The sequence below is a fragment of the Eubalaena glacialis genome, chromosome 13 (genome assembly GCF_028564815.1).
Source record: "Eubalaena glacialis isolate mEubGla1 chromosome 13, mEubGla1.1.hap2.+ XY, whole genome shotgun sequence".
In the NCBI taxonomy this organism is placed as follows: Eukaryota; Metazoa; Chordata; class Mammalia; order Artiodactyla; family Balaenidae; genus Eubalaena; species Eubalaena glacialis.
Window position 1 is genome coordinate 79,139,811 of NC_083728.1, and position 14,640 is coordinate 79,154,450.

The 14,640-nt window shown below is 53.1% G+C and overlaps 2 protein-coding genes across 5 annotated transcripts; one reads left to right on the top strand and one right to left on the bottom strand.

Moving 5' to 3' along the window:
• Window positions 1-90: 90 nt before the first annotated feature.
• Window positions 91-2,337, bottom strand: VKORC1 (vitamin K epoxide reductase complex subunit 1). Of its 2 annotated transcripts, XM_061208697.1 has the most exons (3): window positions 1,971-2,286; window positions 1,026-1,135; window positions 91-554 (listed from the first exon to the last, which is right to left on the bottom strand). In XM_061208697.1, exons 1-3 carry the CDS (start codon window positions 2,141-2,143, stop codon window positions 346-348), a joined length of 492 nt encoding a protein of 163 aa, XP_061064680.1. In that variant the 5' UTR covers window positions 2,144-2,286; the 3' UTR covers window positions 91-345. The 2 variants fall into 2 exon arrangements, with proteins under 2 accessions (XP_061064680.1, XP_061064681.1); XM_061208698.1 differs by lacking the exon at window positions 1,026-1,135 and having other exon boundaries at window positions 449-554; window positions 1,971-2,337.
• A 6,847-nt stretch (window positions 2,338-9,184) lies between these two features.
• Window positions 9,185-13,900, top strand: BCKDK (branched chain keto acid dehydrogenase kinase). Of its 3 annotated transcripts, XM_061209189.1 has the most exons (12): window positions 9,185-9,292; window positions 9,881-10,247; window positions 10,373-10,441; window positions 10,536-10,646; window positions 10,944-10,991; window positions 11,072-11,191; window positions 11,696-11,794; window positions 11,999-12,072; window positions 12,403-12,531; window positions 12,621-12,710; window positions 13,193-13,351; window positions 13,445-13,900. In XM_061209189.1, exons 2-12 carry the CDS (start codon window positions 10,053-10,055, stop codon window positions 13,587-13,589), a joined length of 1,239 nt encoding a protein of 412 aa, XP_061065172.1. In that variant the 5' UTR covers window positions 9,185-9,292; window positions 9,881-10,052; the 3' UTR covers window positions 13,590-13,900. The 3 variants fall into 3 exon arrangements, with proteins under 3 accessions (XP_061065172.1, XP_061065173.1, XP_061065174.1); XM_061209190.1 differs by lacking the exon at window positions 10,944-10,991; XM_061209191.1 differs by lacking the exon at window positions 10,373-10,441.
• The last annotated feature ends 740 nt before the right edge of the window (window positions 13,901-14,640 follow it).

The following is a 14,640-nucleotide window of genomic DNA, read 5'->3' on the forward strand; positions in this document are numbered from 1 at the left end:
TGACTCATATCTTCCAGTCCCAGAGGACGAAAGACTGGGAAAGCCCCAACGCTAAGGTCCCTGGCTGACAGATGGCTCAGACGTGGCTAATTTATTTAAGGAATTTTATTGCTGTGAACCATCCCTCCTTGGGCAATAGCAGGAACTTTGGAAACCAGTCTTTGGGGACAGAGCCAGAGGCACTAAGGTGAAGGAAACAGTGTGGCATGTTTGGTCCATTGTCCTGTGTGGGAGTATGGCAGGGGCAGGTTGCAGACTCTTCTAAGGATCCAGACGTAGCCTCCTTGGGCAAAGATCACAAGCCAAAGCAGAGGAGATGAGGTCAGCCTGGCTTGGGGTGAGGGCTCAGTGCCCCTTGACCTTGCCCTGGGGTTCCTGGACCTCCCGGAAGCTCAGCACCATCAGGCCCACATTGATGGCATAGGTGGTGATGCAAACAATGCAGAAGTCATAGAGCACGAAGAACAGGATCCAGGCCAGGTAGACAGAACCAGCTAGAGACACCAGGGAACTCAACACCAGCAGGACAGATGCCCAGCGGCCCTGTAGGCAACCTGCAAGGCAGAAAAGGGTCAGGCATGGGCTTCAGGGACTGGCTACCTCTAGAACACGCCATGACTCCATGGTGCCACCCAGATGGCAGGGGCTACTGGGGAAGAGTCTCTAAAATGAGAGGCTCTGACAGACTCCGCCAAGGCCTTGGTTCTCCTATCTGTTCAATGATCCCTGGGACCCAAATAGTGAATTTTCCTGCTGAGCTCTACATGAGATGAAAGATAAGCAACCCTTGGTTTTCCCCCAGAAAGGAACTTCTGAGTCTTTTCCAGAAATCTGGGCTCCTATGAAGTCTCTAAGGGCCCTTCTGGCTCTGACAGTAAAGACTCCTTTAGGTTCCCACCTGCCGGGTGCTCAGTGATGAGCAGTTGGCCATCAGATGTCTGGGTCACCAAGATTGCAAGGGATGGGGCGGGGCTGGGCTGGCCAAGACAGGAGGGGGCCTGTCATGAGAGGGTAGGGCCGCTCACCTAACAACAACTGTAGTGTGTAGAAGATGCAACCGAATATGCTGTTGGATTGATTGAGGACGCTGTCCTTGCCCAGCACGTGTTCCACCAGTCCGAAGCCCCGGCCCCACCTGGTGGAGGGGAGGGCCCAGGTTAGGAGTGTCAACTGAGTGCCATGGGCCTTATCCTGGGAGGGTTATTTCCAAGAAGCCATCTGGGCTGTCCTTCCCCTTCTAGCCCTTCCCCCAACCCCCACATGAGTCCAAGGGTCAATGGCCTCCGGGAACAGCCTTTCTTTGGCAAGGACAGGATTCCATGTCACTGCCCCTATCCACCCCCATCCCCAGATCACACCTGGCCATGGCTCCCCCATAGGCTCCTCTTTTCATCCTAGACCTTCAATAAGTCTTAAGATGGCAAGGTGAGTATAACCCTTCACCTTGCTTTACAGAGTTACCAGAGACTGGGAAACCAGGGCAGAATCTCTCTGCCCTGGACCCCTAAATCTCCAGCCCCCCGGCCACCCTCTCCCCTATTCTGTTTTAGATCATCCCACTAACCTAGACCCTCAAGCATAGCCAGATCTGGCCACCTTGTCCCCAGGCAAAGCCATCCTTAAGACCATAATCAAAATAAATTAAAAAAAAAAAAGACCATAATCAGTCCCTACACTCGACCCCACCTCCCCGTCCTGCCCGGTCACTTATTCCTTGTCATCAGGATTCACGTGCACTCCCTCGAATAACCCCAGTCCCCAGCACTATCTGCCCCCTCTACCCCACACTCCTATCTCGGACACACCCGTCTCGCCAGGCAACGCCCCCCTGAGCAGTCCGGCTCCGTGTGTCCGCTCCCCGGGCATCCCAATCCCAGATTCATCTGGCAACCTGGTCGCCATGCACACCTGGTCCCCATGCACCGCTCCTACGAGCAGCGGGTCCCCCAAGGCTTCACTCCCACGCGCACCTGGAGGAGAAGACGCGCGAACAGCTGATGGCGGTGCCCACGTCGCAGAGCGCGCGGTAATCCCGGTCCCGGGCGCGCGCCGCCTTCACGTGCAGCGCGTAGAGAGAGAGTCCTAAGCCCGCGAGGCAGAGAGCGAGCCGCACCCACCCAGGGCTCCGCCAGGTACTGCCCATGTCTTCTGGTCCCGCCGGAGGCGCCAGCCGGAAGGGAACCAGCCACGGAGCAGCGGCGGGGCCGGATTTGGCCACGCCCTCTCCCGCCCGTCTGGCTGGGCGATCGGCCTGTTGGTCTCACACTTCCTGATCCAATTGGCTGTTCCCAGGATTTGGCAGGAGTGCTGCCGGGGTACGAAAACTGCTGAGGAATGCTGGGACTGGAAAACCAGATTAAGAGACGTGGGTACTTACTGATGTGACGGCCTGCCAGGCATGATGGGAATTGTAGTCGGGGTGGCCTCAATGCCTCAAGGGTAATGGAGTCTCCGGAGTTTTAAAAATTTTATTAATCCGACTAACAGTATATAGCGTTTACTCTAGCCCAAGCCCTGCTCTAACTTTGGAACATCCATGAACTAGAGACCAGCGGATCGGGGAATCCAGCGAATACTGCGATCCGATCAAGAACCAAGCGTTTTCCCTGAAATTACTATCTCAGACATTATTAGGATTATAACCTCCAATCCGCCTAGTTTGCCCAGCTATTCTCTCCTGCTGCACCAGCGCCTCCTGCTGGCCGATCTCTCTCTCTTCGTCTCTCCCCCACATGCCCCGCTCCATCACCTCCGCCATACCCTTGACAGTATCCTAACCTCTGTTCTATTGTGGCGCCACCTGGCGAAACCTGAGCCCAGATCAACCCAACAGTGCCTCCTTTCCAAGCCTTTGGTGGGCTAGCTGAGCTCCCCCCCTTCACAGACATAGCATCTATTGATGACCCCTCTCACCTATACTTCCCCTTCCTTCCCATTTGCACTGAAACTTTCCCCCATTTTAGAAGTTGCAACAAATATCCCTTTACAATCAAGTTTTTGGAAGATTTTACCCTCCCAGTCTTTACTTCCTCACCTCTTCCTTGCTGCCCAGCACACCATAAACTAGCTCCTGCCCCCAATACTCCCCTGACAACTTATGGCTGGTGTCACCAGGATGCTAAATTCAATACATATTTTTCAGTTCTTATCATGCTTGGCCTCTCAACAGTATTAATCACTGTTGGGCATTCCTTCCTGGGAACTCTGGCTTCTGTGATATTTCACTCTCCTGATGGCCCTCCTCCTTCTCTGGCTGCTCCTTCTCAGGCCCATTCCTTTTCTTCCAGACAACGTGGCCAGTGGAATAATGGCTCCTAAAGATGTTGGTGTCCTAATTCCTGGGACCTGTGAACATGTTAGTTTACGTAGCAAATGGGAATTAAAGGTTGCAGATGGAATTAAGGCTACTAATCTGCTGATTTTAAAACAGATTATCCTATGGATCCAATGTAATCACAAGGGTCCTTAAAAGTGAAAAAGGGCAGCAGAAGAAGAGATTCAGAGGAAGGTGTGACTACAGAGGAAAAGCACAAAGAGATGCAGTGTTGCTGGCTTTGAAGATGGAGAAAGGGTGTCATGAGCTAGGGAATGTGGGTGGCCTGTAGCAGCAGGAAAAGTTGAAGAAATAGATTCTCCCCTAGAGCCTCCAGAGAGGATTTTTTTTTTTTTTTTTTTGGCCCAGCCATGTGGCTTGCAGGATCTTAGTTCCCTGACTAGGGATCGAACCTGTGACCCCTGCATTTGAAGGGCGGAGTCTTAACCACTGGACCACCAGGGAAGTCAAAATTCATGTTGTTTTAAGTCACTAAGTTTGTGGTAGTTTGTTATAGAAACAATAGGAAACTAATACAGAGGACTAAGACTTAGACCAGTTTCTCACTTCTTTCCACAGTTTTCTGGAGTGTTCCTATTATCCATGACTGACTTCCCCCCGAATGAGTCATCTAAGAGGGAGCAAGGTGGAAACCACAGTATCTTTATGACTTAGCCTTGAAAGTCCCACATTGTCATCTATCCTATTCTGTCAGGTCAGCCCTGTTCAATGTGGGAAGAGACTACAGAGGGATATAAATACCGGGAGGTGGGAATCATTGAGGATTTACTGCTGTTCAACAAATCACCACAAAAATAATGACTTAAGAGAAAAACAATCATTTTAGTTTCTCTCAGTTTTTAGGGGTTAGGCATTCAGTACGAGAATTTTGGCTGGGTAGTTCTGGCTCACATAACTGTGGTCAGATGCTGGCTAATGCTGGAACGATGGGAGGCTGATAACCTGGCCTCTCTCTCTCTTCTTGCAGTCTCAGGGGCTATTCGTGAATCCGTGTAGCCTCTCCGTAGGCACTAGTTTGGGCTTCCTCACAGCATGGCAGACTCCAGGCTACAATAGCCAGTTTCCAAAGTTGTCTTCAATGATTTCCACCTCCTGGGATTCATAACATTGTGTAGTTTCTTCCCACACGAAATAGGGCTGATCTGACCCAGTAGGATAATACAGAAATGATGGTTTGTGACTTTGGCGGCTAAGTCATTAGGATATTGTGGCTTCCATTTTGCTCCCTCTTAGATCACTAACTCTGGGTGAAGCCAGTTGCCATGTTATGAGGACACTCAAGCAGCCCTAAGGAGAGGTCCACTTAGTGAGAAACTGAGGCTTCCTGTCAACAACCAGCACTAACTTGCTAGGCACGTGAGAGAGCCACCCTGGAAGTGGATTCTCTAGCATCAGTCAAGACTTCATGCGACTGTAGTTTTGGGCAACATGTTTTTTTTTTTTTGGCAGCACCGTGCAGCTTATGGGATTTTAGTTCCCTGACTAGGGATCGAACCCCGGGCCCTCGGCAGTGAAAGTGAAGAGTCCTAACCACTGGACCATCGGGCAACATCTTGACTGCAACCTCATAAGCAACCCTGAACCAGAACCATCTAGCTCAGCTGCTCCCAGATTCCTGACCCAAAGAAACTGTGTGAGATAATAAATGTTTATTGTTTTGAGCTGCTATATTTTGAGGGTAATTTGTCACACAACAATGGACAATTAATACAAGGCAATCAGACTGCTTACATGGTAACTCAGGACTCCAGTAAAAGTTCTGCAGGGAGCCAAGTGGAAGCTGCATCATCTTTTATGATCTAGCTTCGTAAGTCATCATATAGTATCCCTTCCACTGTAAACACAAATTTGCTTAGCTCTAATGGGAAGGAACACAGAACTTCACCTCTTGATATGAGAAGCGTCGAAGTCATATTCTAAGAAGTTCATGTGGGCATGTGGGGTGGGGCATCTTTGGGAAACACAAACTGCCACATGAGGCAACATTATTTCCACCGATGTCTTCCCTTACTCCTTACAGGTCACAGCTTCTGAACTCTGACCTGAGCCCAGATCTCTTTCCTGGGCTCCACACCCCAGAGCAGAAACACTTCTTGGACATCACCATATGGATGTCTCACAGGCCAATCAGATGCAAGGCAATGCACCAAAACTGAGCTTCTTACCTTCCCCAAACCTGGCCCTTCTCTGGGGTTCCCATTTTAACCATGGCCCCCCCCAATCCACCCAAGCCACTCCTCCTGGACCACTCTCTCATTCCCTGTAATCTATGCAGACCACTACCTTGACCCAAACCATCATCACCTCCCACCTAGATAAATGCAGTAGCCTCATCTTTGGTCTCTCAGATATATTTGTCTCTTACCCTAAGATACATTCTCCATACAGCAGTCAAAGTACATCTTTATCAAAAATTAAAAGATGTAGTTTTGTCACTCTGCCTTTCAATAGCTCAGAGAAGAAAGCCCAATATTTCTTCCATTTATTTAATAAATGTTTATTGAGCACCTGTTATGTGCCAGGGACTGTGTTAGGGGCACAGGATAAATCAGTATAGCAGACAAATATTCATACTGTGGTCTTACATTTTAGGAAAAAAACTGAGCAATTAATATGATAAATACATAAGTATATAGTATGCTGTCGGTGATACATGCTACGGATAAAATAAAGAGTAAAGCAGAAGGAATTCCCTGGCGGTCCAGTGGTTAGGACTTGGTGCTTTCACTGCCTGGGGCCAGGGTTCAATCCCGGGGAACTAAGATCCCAAAAGCCACACAGTGCGGCCAAATAAACAAATAAATAAATAAGAGTAAAGCAGTGTGAGGGGAATGGGGGTGGTTGCAATTTTAAATAGGATGATCAGGTTGGGCTTCATTCAGCTGACATTTGGGCAAAAGCTTACAGGAGGTGAGGGATTAAGCTATGTGGAAATCTAGGGAAAGGGTGTTCCAGGCAGAGGGCACAGCTCGTGAGAGGTGGAACGTGCCTGGTATGTTGAGGGAACAGCAGGTGGGCCAGTGTGGCTGTTGCCATGAGTATGGGGGGTGAGAACGGAACGGAAAAAGGGGACGGAGGAGTCGTTCAATCTTTCTGGGTCTCTGTTGCCCCATCTGTAAAATGAGGATAATCACATTACCTCAGAGGTTCGTTATGAGGATGAAACGAACACATGTAAATCTCTTAGAAGAGCGCCTGACCAACGGGAAGGTGGACTCTTGGGGTGCAAGTCCAACCTCCACCGCCGGGAGGTAGCAGCGAGTCCCGGCCGGGCTGGTCCAGCGCGCAGGGTCAAATGCACTGCCGGCCACGCCGCGGCCACGTGAGCGCCGGGATCTGGCACGCTTCAAGCCATCTTTTGCTTGTCTGCGCACTTCGGCCTTCCCAGCGGGAGCACCCTCCCCTCTCCCTTTTAACGCTGGCTCAAGCCCTGCCTGCCTGCAGCCGCCTCCAGAGCTGAGCGTCCTCCCAGCTTCACTCCAGGGTATTGCCGGGATGCGGGAAAAGAAAGGGTGGGAATGGTGTGGGGGTGAGGGGCGAAGAGAAAATCCAGAGACTCAGGGAGCCCCTTCCTCATGATCTGTGCAGACTTTCCCTCAGTCCCTCAGGCAGGCCAGCTGGTGGTGAAGGGTCCCACCTCTGCTGAAGTTTAAAGACAGCTCCAGGGAATTCCTTGGCGGTCCAGTGGTTAGGACTCCATGCTTTCACTGCCGAGGGCCGGGGTTCAATCCCTGGTCGCGGAACTAAGATCCCGCAAGCCGCATGGCTCAGGCAAAAAAGAAAAAAATTTTTCAAAAACAAAACAAAACAAACCCCCCAAAACTCCAAAATATCGCCTGCTTCACTTACCCCTTTGCTTTAAAAATTTAAACTATTTAGAAAGTACATGACCATGGTGAAGAAAAATCTGGTCAGTATAAGTACACACAAACACACACTGAAAAGTCTCTCTCCCATCATCGCCTGCTTGGAAAAACTGTCTTTTCACTGGTCTCTCTTCGTTTGGTCTCACTGGTCCCAGTCACTACCGCCAGAGCATTCTGTCTAAGGAGCAGATCTATCCAGTTAAAACCCTTCAGTGGCTTCTTTTTTTTTTTTAAATTAATTAATTAATTGATTTTATTTTTGGCTGTGTTGAGTCTTTGTTGCTGTGCAGGGCTTTCTCTAGTTGCGGCGAGTGGGGGCTACTCTTCGTTGCGGTGCACGGGCTTCTCATTGCGGTGGCTTCTCTTGTTGCGGAGCACGGGCTCTAGGTCGCAGGCTTCAGTAGTTGTGGCACTCGGGCTCAGTAGTTATGGCTCGCAGGCTCTAGAGCTCAGCCTCAGTAGTTGTGGCTCGCAGGCTCTAGAGCTCAGCCTCAGTAGTTGTGGCGCACGGGCTTAGTTGCTCCGCGGCACGTGGGATCTTCCCGAACCAGGGCTGGAACTCGTGTCCCCTGCATTGGCAGGTGGATTCTCAACCACCATGCCACCAGGGAAGCCCCCTTCACTGGCTTCTTACTACTTCAGGACAAATGCACACTCATCCTTCAAAATCTGGCTCTGGTCGCCTCATTCAGCTCCTCTCCTCCCAGACTCCACATGCTCCAGGCTCTTCCCTGTCCTGACATGTCCTTCCCACTCCAGCTCCCAGGCCTGGCCAGTCCTACTCACACTGCACCTATTCCAATTTCCCAGACCCTATTTGATGCTCCCACAGCCTCCTGTGTGGCTCTTAGCACAACTGATGACACGGAAATTGTCTGTCTTCCTCTTCAGGGCAGGGAAGGGTCTATTTATTTAATTCAACACCAATCTCCTCTCCTTGCACAGAAAAGTCACCTAAACAGTGTTTGTTGCTGGCATTAATTGGTAATAATGATAATGTAACAGGGAAGAGCCAAATCTGACTGCATGTTGGATCTATTTCTTTTACTTTAACCTTTGCTTTCTGCTGCTTTTGTTCACTAAAAGGATACGGTCTATACACAGTGGCCTGCCTCGGGGAACCCTGCCCTTCTGCCTGAATGTTGAATCAAAGTGCCTTTGTTCAGGGAAACATCCGGACCCTGTCCGCCTGTGGATGACTATAAGAAAGAAGAAATTAACACATCCCCTCCCCGAGGCTGGCCATTCCAGGTGATATTTGCAAAACTTTTGGCCTTTTTACTTTACTTCCTCATCTCCTCCCCCTCTCTGTGCTATAAAAGAAACTGGCATCCAAACCCCGATAAGTTGGTTATTTTGAGACTTTAGTCTGCCATCTTCTCAGTCTGCCGAATTGCGTACCCAACACCTCGTCTCCGATGGCCTGTCGTGCGGCGAGCAGAGCGAGCTTGGACTCGGTAACAATAATAGTAATAATATTAATAATAATAATACCTAGTAGAGTGTTAATTCCATGCTTGGCACTATTCTGGGCACTTTACATATATAAATTAATGTGACCACACAACCCCAAGGTTGGTACAACCTCATTTTACCAATACGGGAATTGAAGTATTGAGTAGTTTAAGTAACTTGCCCCAGATGGTAAGTGGCTGAGCTGGGGGTTAAACCAGGCAGTCTGGTTTCCCACAAATGAGTCAAGAGCTAGAAGGGAGAAGGACGGGACCTCAGGGGAGGAATCCAGGTAGGGTTTGGTCTGTGCACTTTGCATCTAAGGGTCTTCTCGCCCTCTCGCATTTCTTTTCCAGAGAGCCTATTTTATAGAGCAGAAGACAGAGGCCCAGAGAGACCAGATAACTCCGGGAGCCCTGTGGAGAGAGCTGTGCTATTTATTTGGGGACCTGGGAGCAGAGACACAGCCACGATGGGCTGGCGCGAGTTGCGAGTCCTCCGCTCCAAACTACAACTCCCAGGAGGCACCGGGCGCCCATAGCCCACGTGACGTCACGGCGGCAGAGGGCGCCAGCGGCTCGGCCAGCCCGGCCGGTGGACTTTTGGGCCGTTCCTCTCGGACTCCGGCCCTGGCCCCGAGGTAAGTGGAGCGACCCGCTCAGACCGTGCCGCGAAGGCTTCGCAGCGCGCGCCCGCCGCCTCCGCCCTTGCTCTGGATTGTTGGAGCGCGCGTGGACTGGGGTTGGGGGGCTGGGGGACTGACATCTACCATATGGGGAAGATCCGGGCCGAACCAAGTGACCCTGTGGAGGGAGGGAACCAGACGGGGACTCCCGAGCCGCTACTTCAACGCAGCCGACCCTGGGGTGCACAATTCTGTGTGCCGCAGGTACGCAGGCCAGACACCGGCCGGGGTCCGAAGGCGCCGGATTAGGGGTCAGCCCCGCCCCCTGAACGAGGGTGCCCGGGATCAGAGGGAGCGGGGGTTGAGGTTTTCGCGCTGGATGGGTCTAAGGATCCCCTTCCCTCCAGACTACCAGATAGAACATCAGATTGAAGAATAGCAGCCCCGGAAAGCAAGGTTATCCAGGCTCGGCCTGTGTGTGCTTGGGGAAGTGGTTGAAGGGGTGGGCAGAGATTGTCCAAATCTGACTAAACAGTGCTCACGTGGAAAGATAGTGCGCCTGGATTCAGAGCCTTACAACTCCCCCTTCCTCCGCCTTTATAGATGGGAGCTGCTCCTGGAGGCTGAGCTTGTCAGCATCCTCGACCGGCTGTCACCCCTGAAGTCAGAGAAGTGCCCCTGCCCACCCACACCCTTCCTGCCCCGTTTTGGGGTCGCCTCCATCTAACCGGTCCTCAGCCCTAGTGGCCGCCCAGTTCGACAAAAGAGCAAAACGATGATACTGGCTTCCGTGCTGGGGAGCGGACCCCGGGGCGGGCCAGCACTCTGGCCTCTCTTGGGGCCCGCACTCTCTCTCCGGGCCCGCTCCACATCAGCCACCGATACCCACCACGTGGAGATGGCACGGGAGCGCTCCAAGACAGTCACCTCCTTTTACAACCAGTCGGCCATCGATGTGGCAGCGGAGAAGGTGTGCAGCTAGGGCGGTGAGGCCTGGGTCCAGAGCTGGAGTGGGTGTCCAGGGAAGGGGTGGAGCTAATATGATGGGGGCAGGGTGTCAGAGATCCAGTGCTCAAGGGCCCTCTGCCCCTCCAGCCCTCAGTCCGTCTCACTCCGACCATGATGCTCTATTCAGGCCGCTCTCAGGATGGCAGTCACCTTCTGGTAAGATTCCTGGCCCTATTTTTCTCTTGGTCCCTGGAGCTCTGACCCAGCCACTCAGGCCCTGACCCTAACTTCCTTCCTCTCTTTCTTCTAGAAAAGTGCCCGGTACTTGCAGCAGGAGTTGCCAGTGAGGATCGCTCACCGTATCAAGGGCTTCCGCAGCCTTCCTTTCATCATTGGCTGCAACCCCACCATACTGCACGTGGTAAGGTGGCCTCAAGGGGGCGTCGGTTTCCCTAGTAGAGAGGACCTTAGATCAGTGTGCCCACCGCCCATGGGGCAAATGGGGAGACGGAATCGGAGTGGTAGAGACTTACCTGCCAAAAGGTTTCAGGGCCACAGAGGACTCGGACCCAAGCCTTCATGGAGGCTTGAAAGGCCATGATGGGGTTTGAACCAAATGAATTGGGGTGGATGGCAATCCCCATAGGTGGGCACGGGTGGCTGTTCTCTACCTGGTGCCCAGAGTATCCCTGTGAATTCCCACACCTCTTCCTTGCAGCACGAGCTGTACATCCGTGCCTTCCAGAAGCTGACAGACTTCCCTCCGGTGAGGGCTGGGCCAGGGCAGGGTGAGGGGCTGAGAAGTCAGGGCTGGACCATCCAAGCTCATGACTCTGTGGCCTGCAGATCAAGGACCAGGCGGACGATGCCCAATACTGCCAGCTGGTGCGACAGCTGTTGGACGACCACAAGGATGTGGTGACCCTCTTAGCTGAGGGCCTGCGTGAGAGCCGGAAGCACATAGAGGTCAGGGGCAGCGCAATGGGGGCCCAGGCCTGTTGGGAGGGCCTGGGAAGGGCACAGGGTTTCTTTTTTTTTTTTTTAACATTTTTTGTTTTTGTTTTTATTTTTATTTTTTGTTTATTTATTTTTGGCTGCATTGGGTCTTTGTTGCTGCGCGCGGGCTTTCTCTGGTTGCGGCGAGCGGGGGCTACTCTTTGTTGTGGTGCACGGGCTTCTCATTGCGGTGGCTTCTCTTGTTGCGGAGCACGGGCTCTAGGTGAGCAGGCTTCAGTAGTTGTGGCACGCAGGCTCAGTAGTTGTGGTGCATGGGCTCAGTAGTTGTGGCTCGCGGGCTCTAGAGTGTAGGTTCAGTAGCTGTGGCACACAGGCTTTGTTGCTCCATGGCATGTGGGATCTTCCCAGACCAGGGATCGAACCCATGTCCCCTGCGTTAGCAGGAAGATTCTAAACCACTGCGCCACCAGGGAAGTCCCAGGCACAGGGTTTCTGAGCCCCTACTCTTTACAGGATGAGAAGCTCGTCCGCTACTTCTTAGACAAGACGTTGACTTCAAGGCTTGGGATCCGCATGTTGGCTACACATCATCTGGCGCTACATGAGGACAAGGTGGGGCGCGGGGACCTGAGACCTACCTGGGAATGTCAAGTGGGACAGAGGGGACTGAGCCAGGAGCCCCCATGGGTTGGGGACCCGGGCCAAGGACCTGGGGAGAGCCTTGGGGCTGCTTCCGTAGTCTAGAGTTTGCAAGCTTTTGGTGGTCACGGTGTGGGTGGAGGTGATCCCTGGTCCTGACCTTCTTTCTTCTGCCAGCCCGACTTTGTTGGCATCATCTGCACTCGCCTCTCACCAAAGAAGATTATTGAAAAGTGGGTGGACTTTGCCAGGTGAGGCTAGAATGGCTAAGGGGGTGACGTCTTCGGGCAGGGAAGGTTTGGGTCTGATCCGTTGCCCAGGGCATGGTCCAGGGCAGGGTTTTTCAACTGTGACACTGTTAACGTTTTGGGCCAGATCATTCTTTTTTGTGAGGGGCTGGCCTGTGCTTGTTAGTATGTTCAGAAGGGTCCCCGGCTTCTCACTTGATGCCAGTAATACTCTCCAGCTGTGACAGCCAAAATGTCGCTAGAGATTGCAAAATTTCCCTGGGAGGGTGGGGACAGAATCACCTCCAGTTGAGAACCACTGGTTGAGGTCTGAACCCTTGCTCCTTTCCGCAGACGCCTGTGTGAACACAAGTATGGCAACGCCCCCCGAGTCCGCATCAATGGACATGTGGCTGCCCGTTTCCCCTTCATCCCGATGCCGCTGGACTACATCCTGCCCGAGCTGCTCAAGAATGCCATGAGGTGGGCTGCTGGATATATTGGAAGGGGGCAGACAGGAACTGGGGTGAGGCTGGGGCACCACCACCTACTGGTCTTTTTCCCCTGCATAGAGCCACAATGGAGAGTCACCTAGACACTCCCTACAATGTCCCAGATGTGGTCATCACCATCGCCAACAATGATATCGATCTCGTCATCAGGTTTGCCCTGGGTGGGAGTTGGGGTGGGATACATGGGGGTTCTGGGCACTGTTTCTGATTTGCTGGATGATTTCAAGCCAGTACCTGCCCCAGTCTGAGATTTAGTTTCTGGTTGGACAAGATATTCTCCAGTCCTGAGATTGCCATGAGCTGGACATGAGTGGATCTGGGGCCAGCTGTGGGCCCCAGGGCCCTGTCCGTGTCAGCAGCTGAGGGGCCCAGAGTGGGGAAGGAGTCAGAAATAAACAGTCTGCAGTGCTGGGCTGAGAATAAATGTCAAGTCCTATGAGAAGGTATAAGCAGTTAGTGGCAGAGGTGAGGGTGGAGAAACATAGCTTAAAAAAACAAGGCCCAAGAGTCTAGGTGACCACATTCCACATCTGCGTGGAAGCGACAGGAAGGCCGACTTAGCACTGTCTGCTTGGGGAGGTAGTGAGCCCCACCAAAGCTGAGCCAAACCCCTGTCGTCGTCATCCTGCCAGGATTTCAGACCGGGGCGGGGGAATCGCTCACAAAGACCTGGATCGGGTTATGGACTACCACTTCACTACGGCTGAGGCCAGCACCCAGGACCCCCGGATCAGCCCCCTCTTCGGCCACCTGGACCTGCACAGTGGCGGCCAGTCGGGACCCATGCATGGGTGAGGCCCCACCTGGCCAGAATGGAGGGGCGGGGGGGCCCCAGGAGACTCAAGCCTCTGAAGCCCGTGTTCTGTCCCCTTGCCCACCCCCAGCTTTGGCTTCGGGCTGCCCACATCGCGGGCCTACGCGGAGTACCTCGGTGGTTCCCTTCGGCTGCAGTCCCTACAGGGCATTGGCACGGACGTCTACCTGCGGCTCCGTCACATCGACGGCCGGGAGGAAAGCTTCCGCATCTGACCCTGCAGCCCTTGGCCTGCTTGCCTGCCCTGGCTGGGCCACACACCCTGGCAGGACCTTCCGGGCCCAGCAGGGTGCCACCCTGCTCCACACACTGCTGCATCTCGGGTCTTAGGGCCCCAAGCAGATGAACTTACGTGGGGCCAGGCACCTCCCCTCCTCGATGGGGTCCACTGCTTCCCCGCCTCCAGGCCTTAGAGGGGATGAAGTGGGGACCCTTGGGGTCTCCAGCACCAGCTCCGTCATTCTTGTTCCTGGGGAACCCCCACTCTGACCTGCTGTTTGTTATTAAAGTTCACATTTTGAATGCCCTCTTGGGCCCCATGAGTGGGCAGGGCAGGTGAGCCTTTGTTTCTGCCCCCATTCAGGTCCCCTGGGCCCTTGGGTTTAACTAGTTCATGTTCCAGTCTCTGTCCTCACAGCCTGGCAGACCAGGAATAGAATTGGCTCCGAGTCGCTTGCACATTAGATTTGGTGGGAGTGGGGATGACTTGGGCAGTTTGTGCAAAGACCTTTCATTTATTTCATTTACCAAATGTTTCCGGCTCCCAGACAATATTGAAGGCCCGGGTTGGCCCAGCTTTAGGCCTCAGTTCTGACTCTTCCCTTCCCAGCAGTCACAGGTTGCGGAGGTGTAGGTCACCAGAGTAGGCAACTTTCCAAGCCGCCTGATTCCTGAACCTGAGTCAGGTTAGAAGTACTGTCTGCCAGCTGTGCTTGCTGTTGCCAAGGAAAGGAACACACCAGATTGTGCTCTGGCAGGCCCCAGAGGACAGTGGGGTCCTGGTAGGGAGGGCAAAAGGAAAGGACTCCAGGGAGCAGGTGGTGAGGTGACCGCCTGCCTGTCTTGCCAGGGAAGGAGAAGGCCTGAGGCCCTGCTTGGTGGGACTGGTGATGGAGGTGGGGCACTGAGGGGAGACAGGAATTGTATCTGGTGGTGGGAAACCATAGTGACTTGCCAGGCTGAAAATCCTGCTGGCTGCAGGGCAGAGGGGGTGAGACTGGAGAGGTAGGTGGCAGTCAGGGTGAAAGACCTTGAATTTACAGTGAA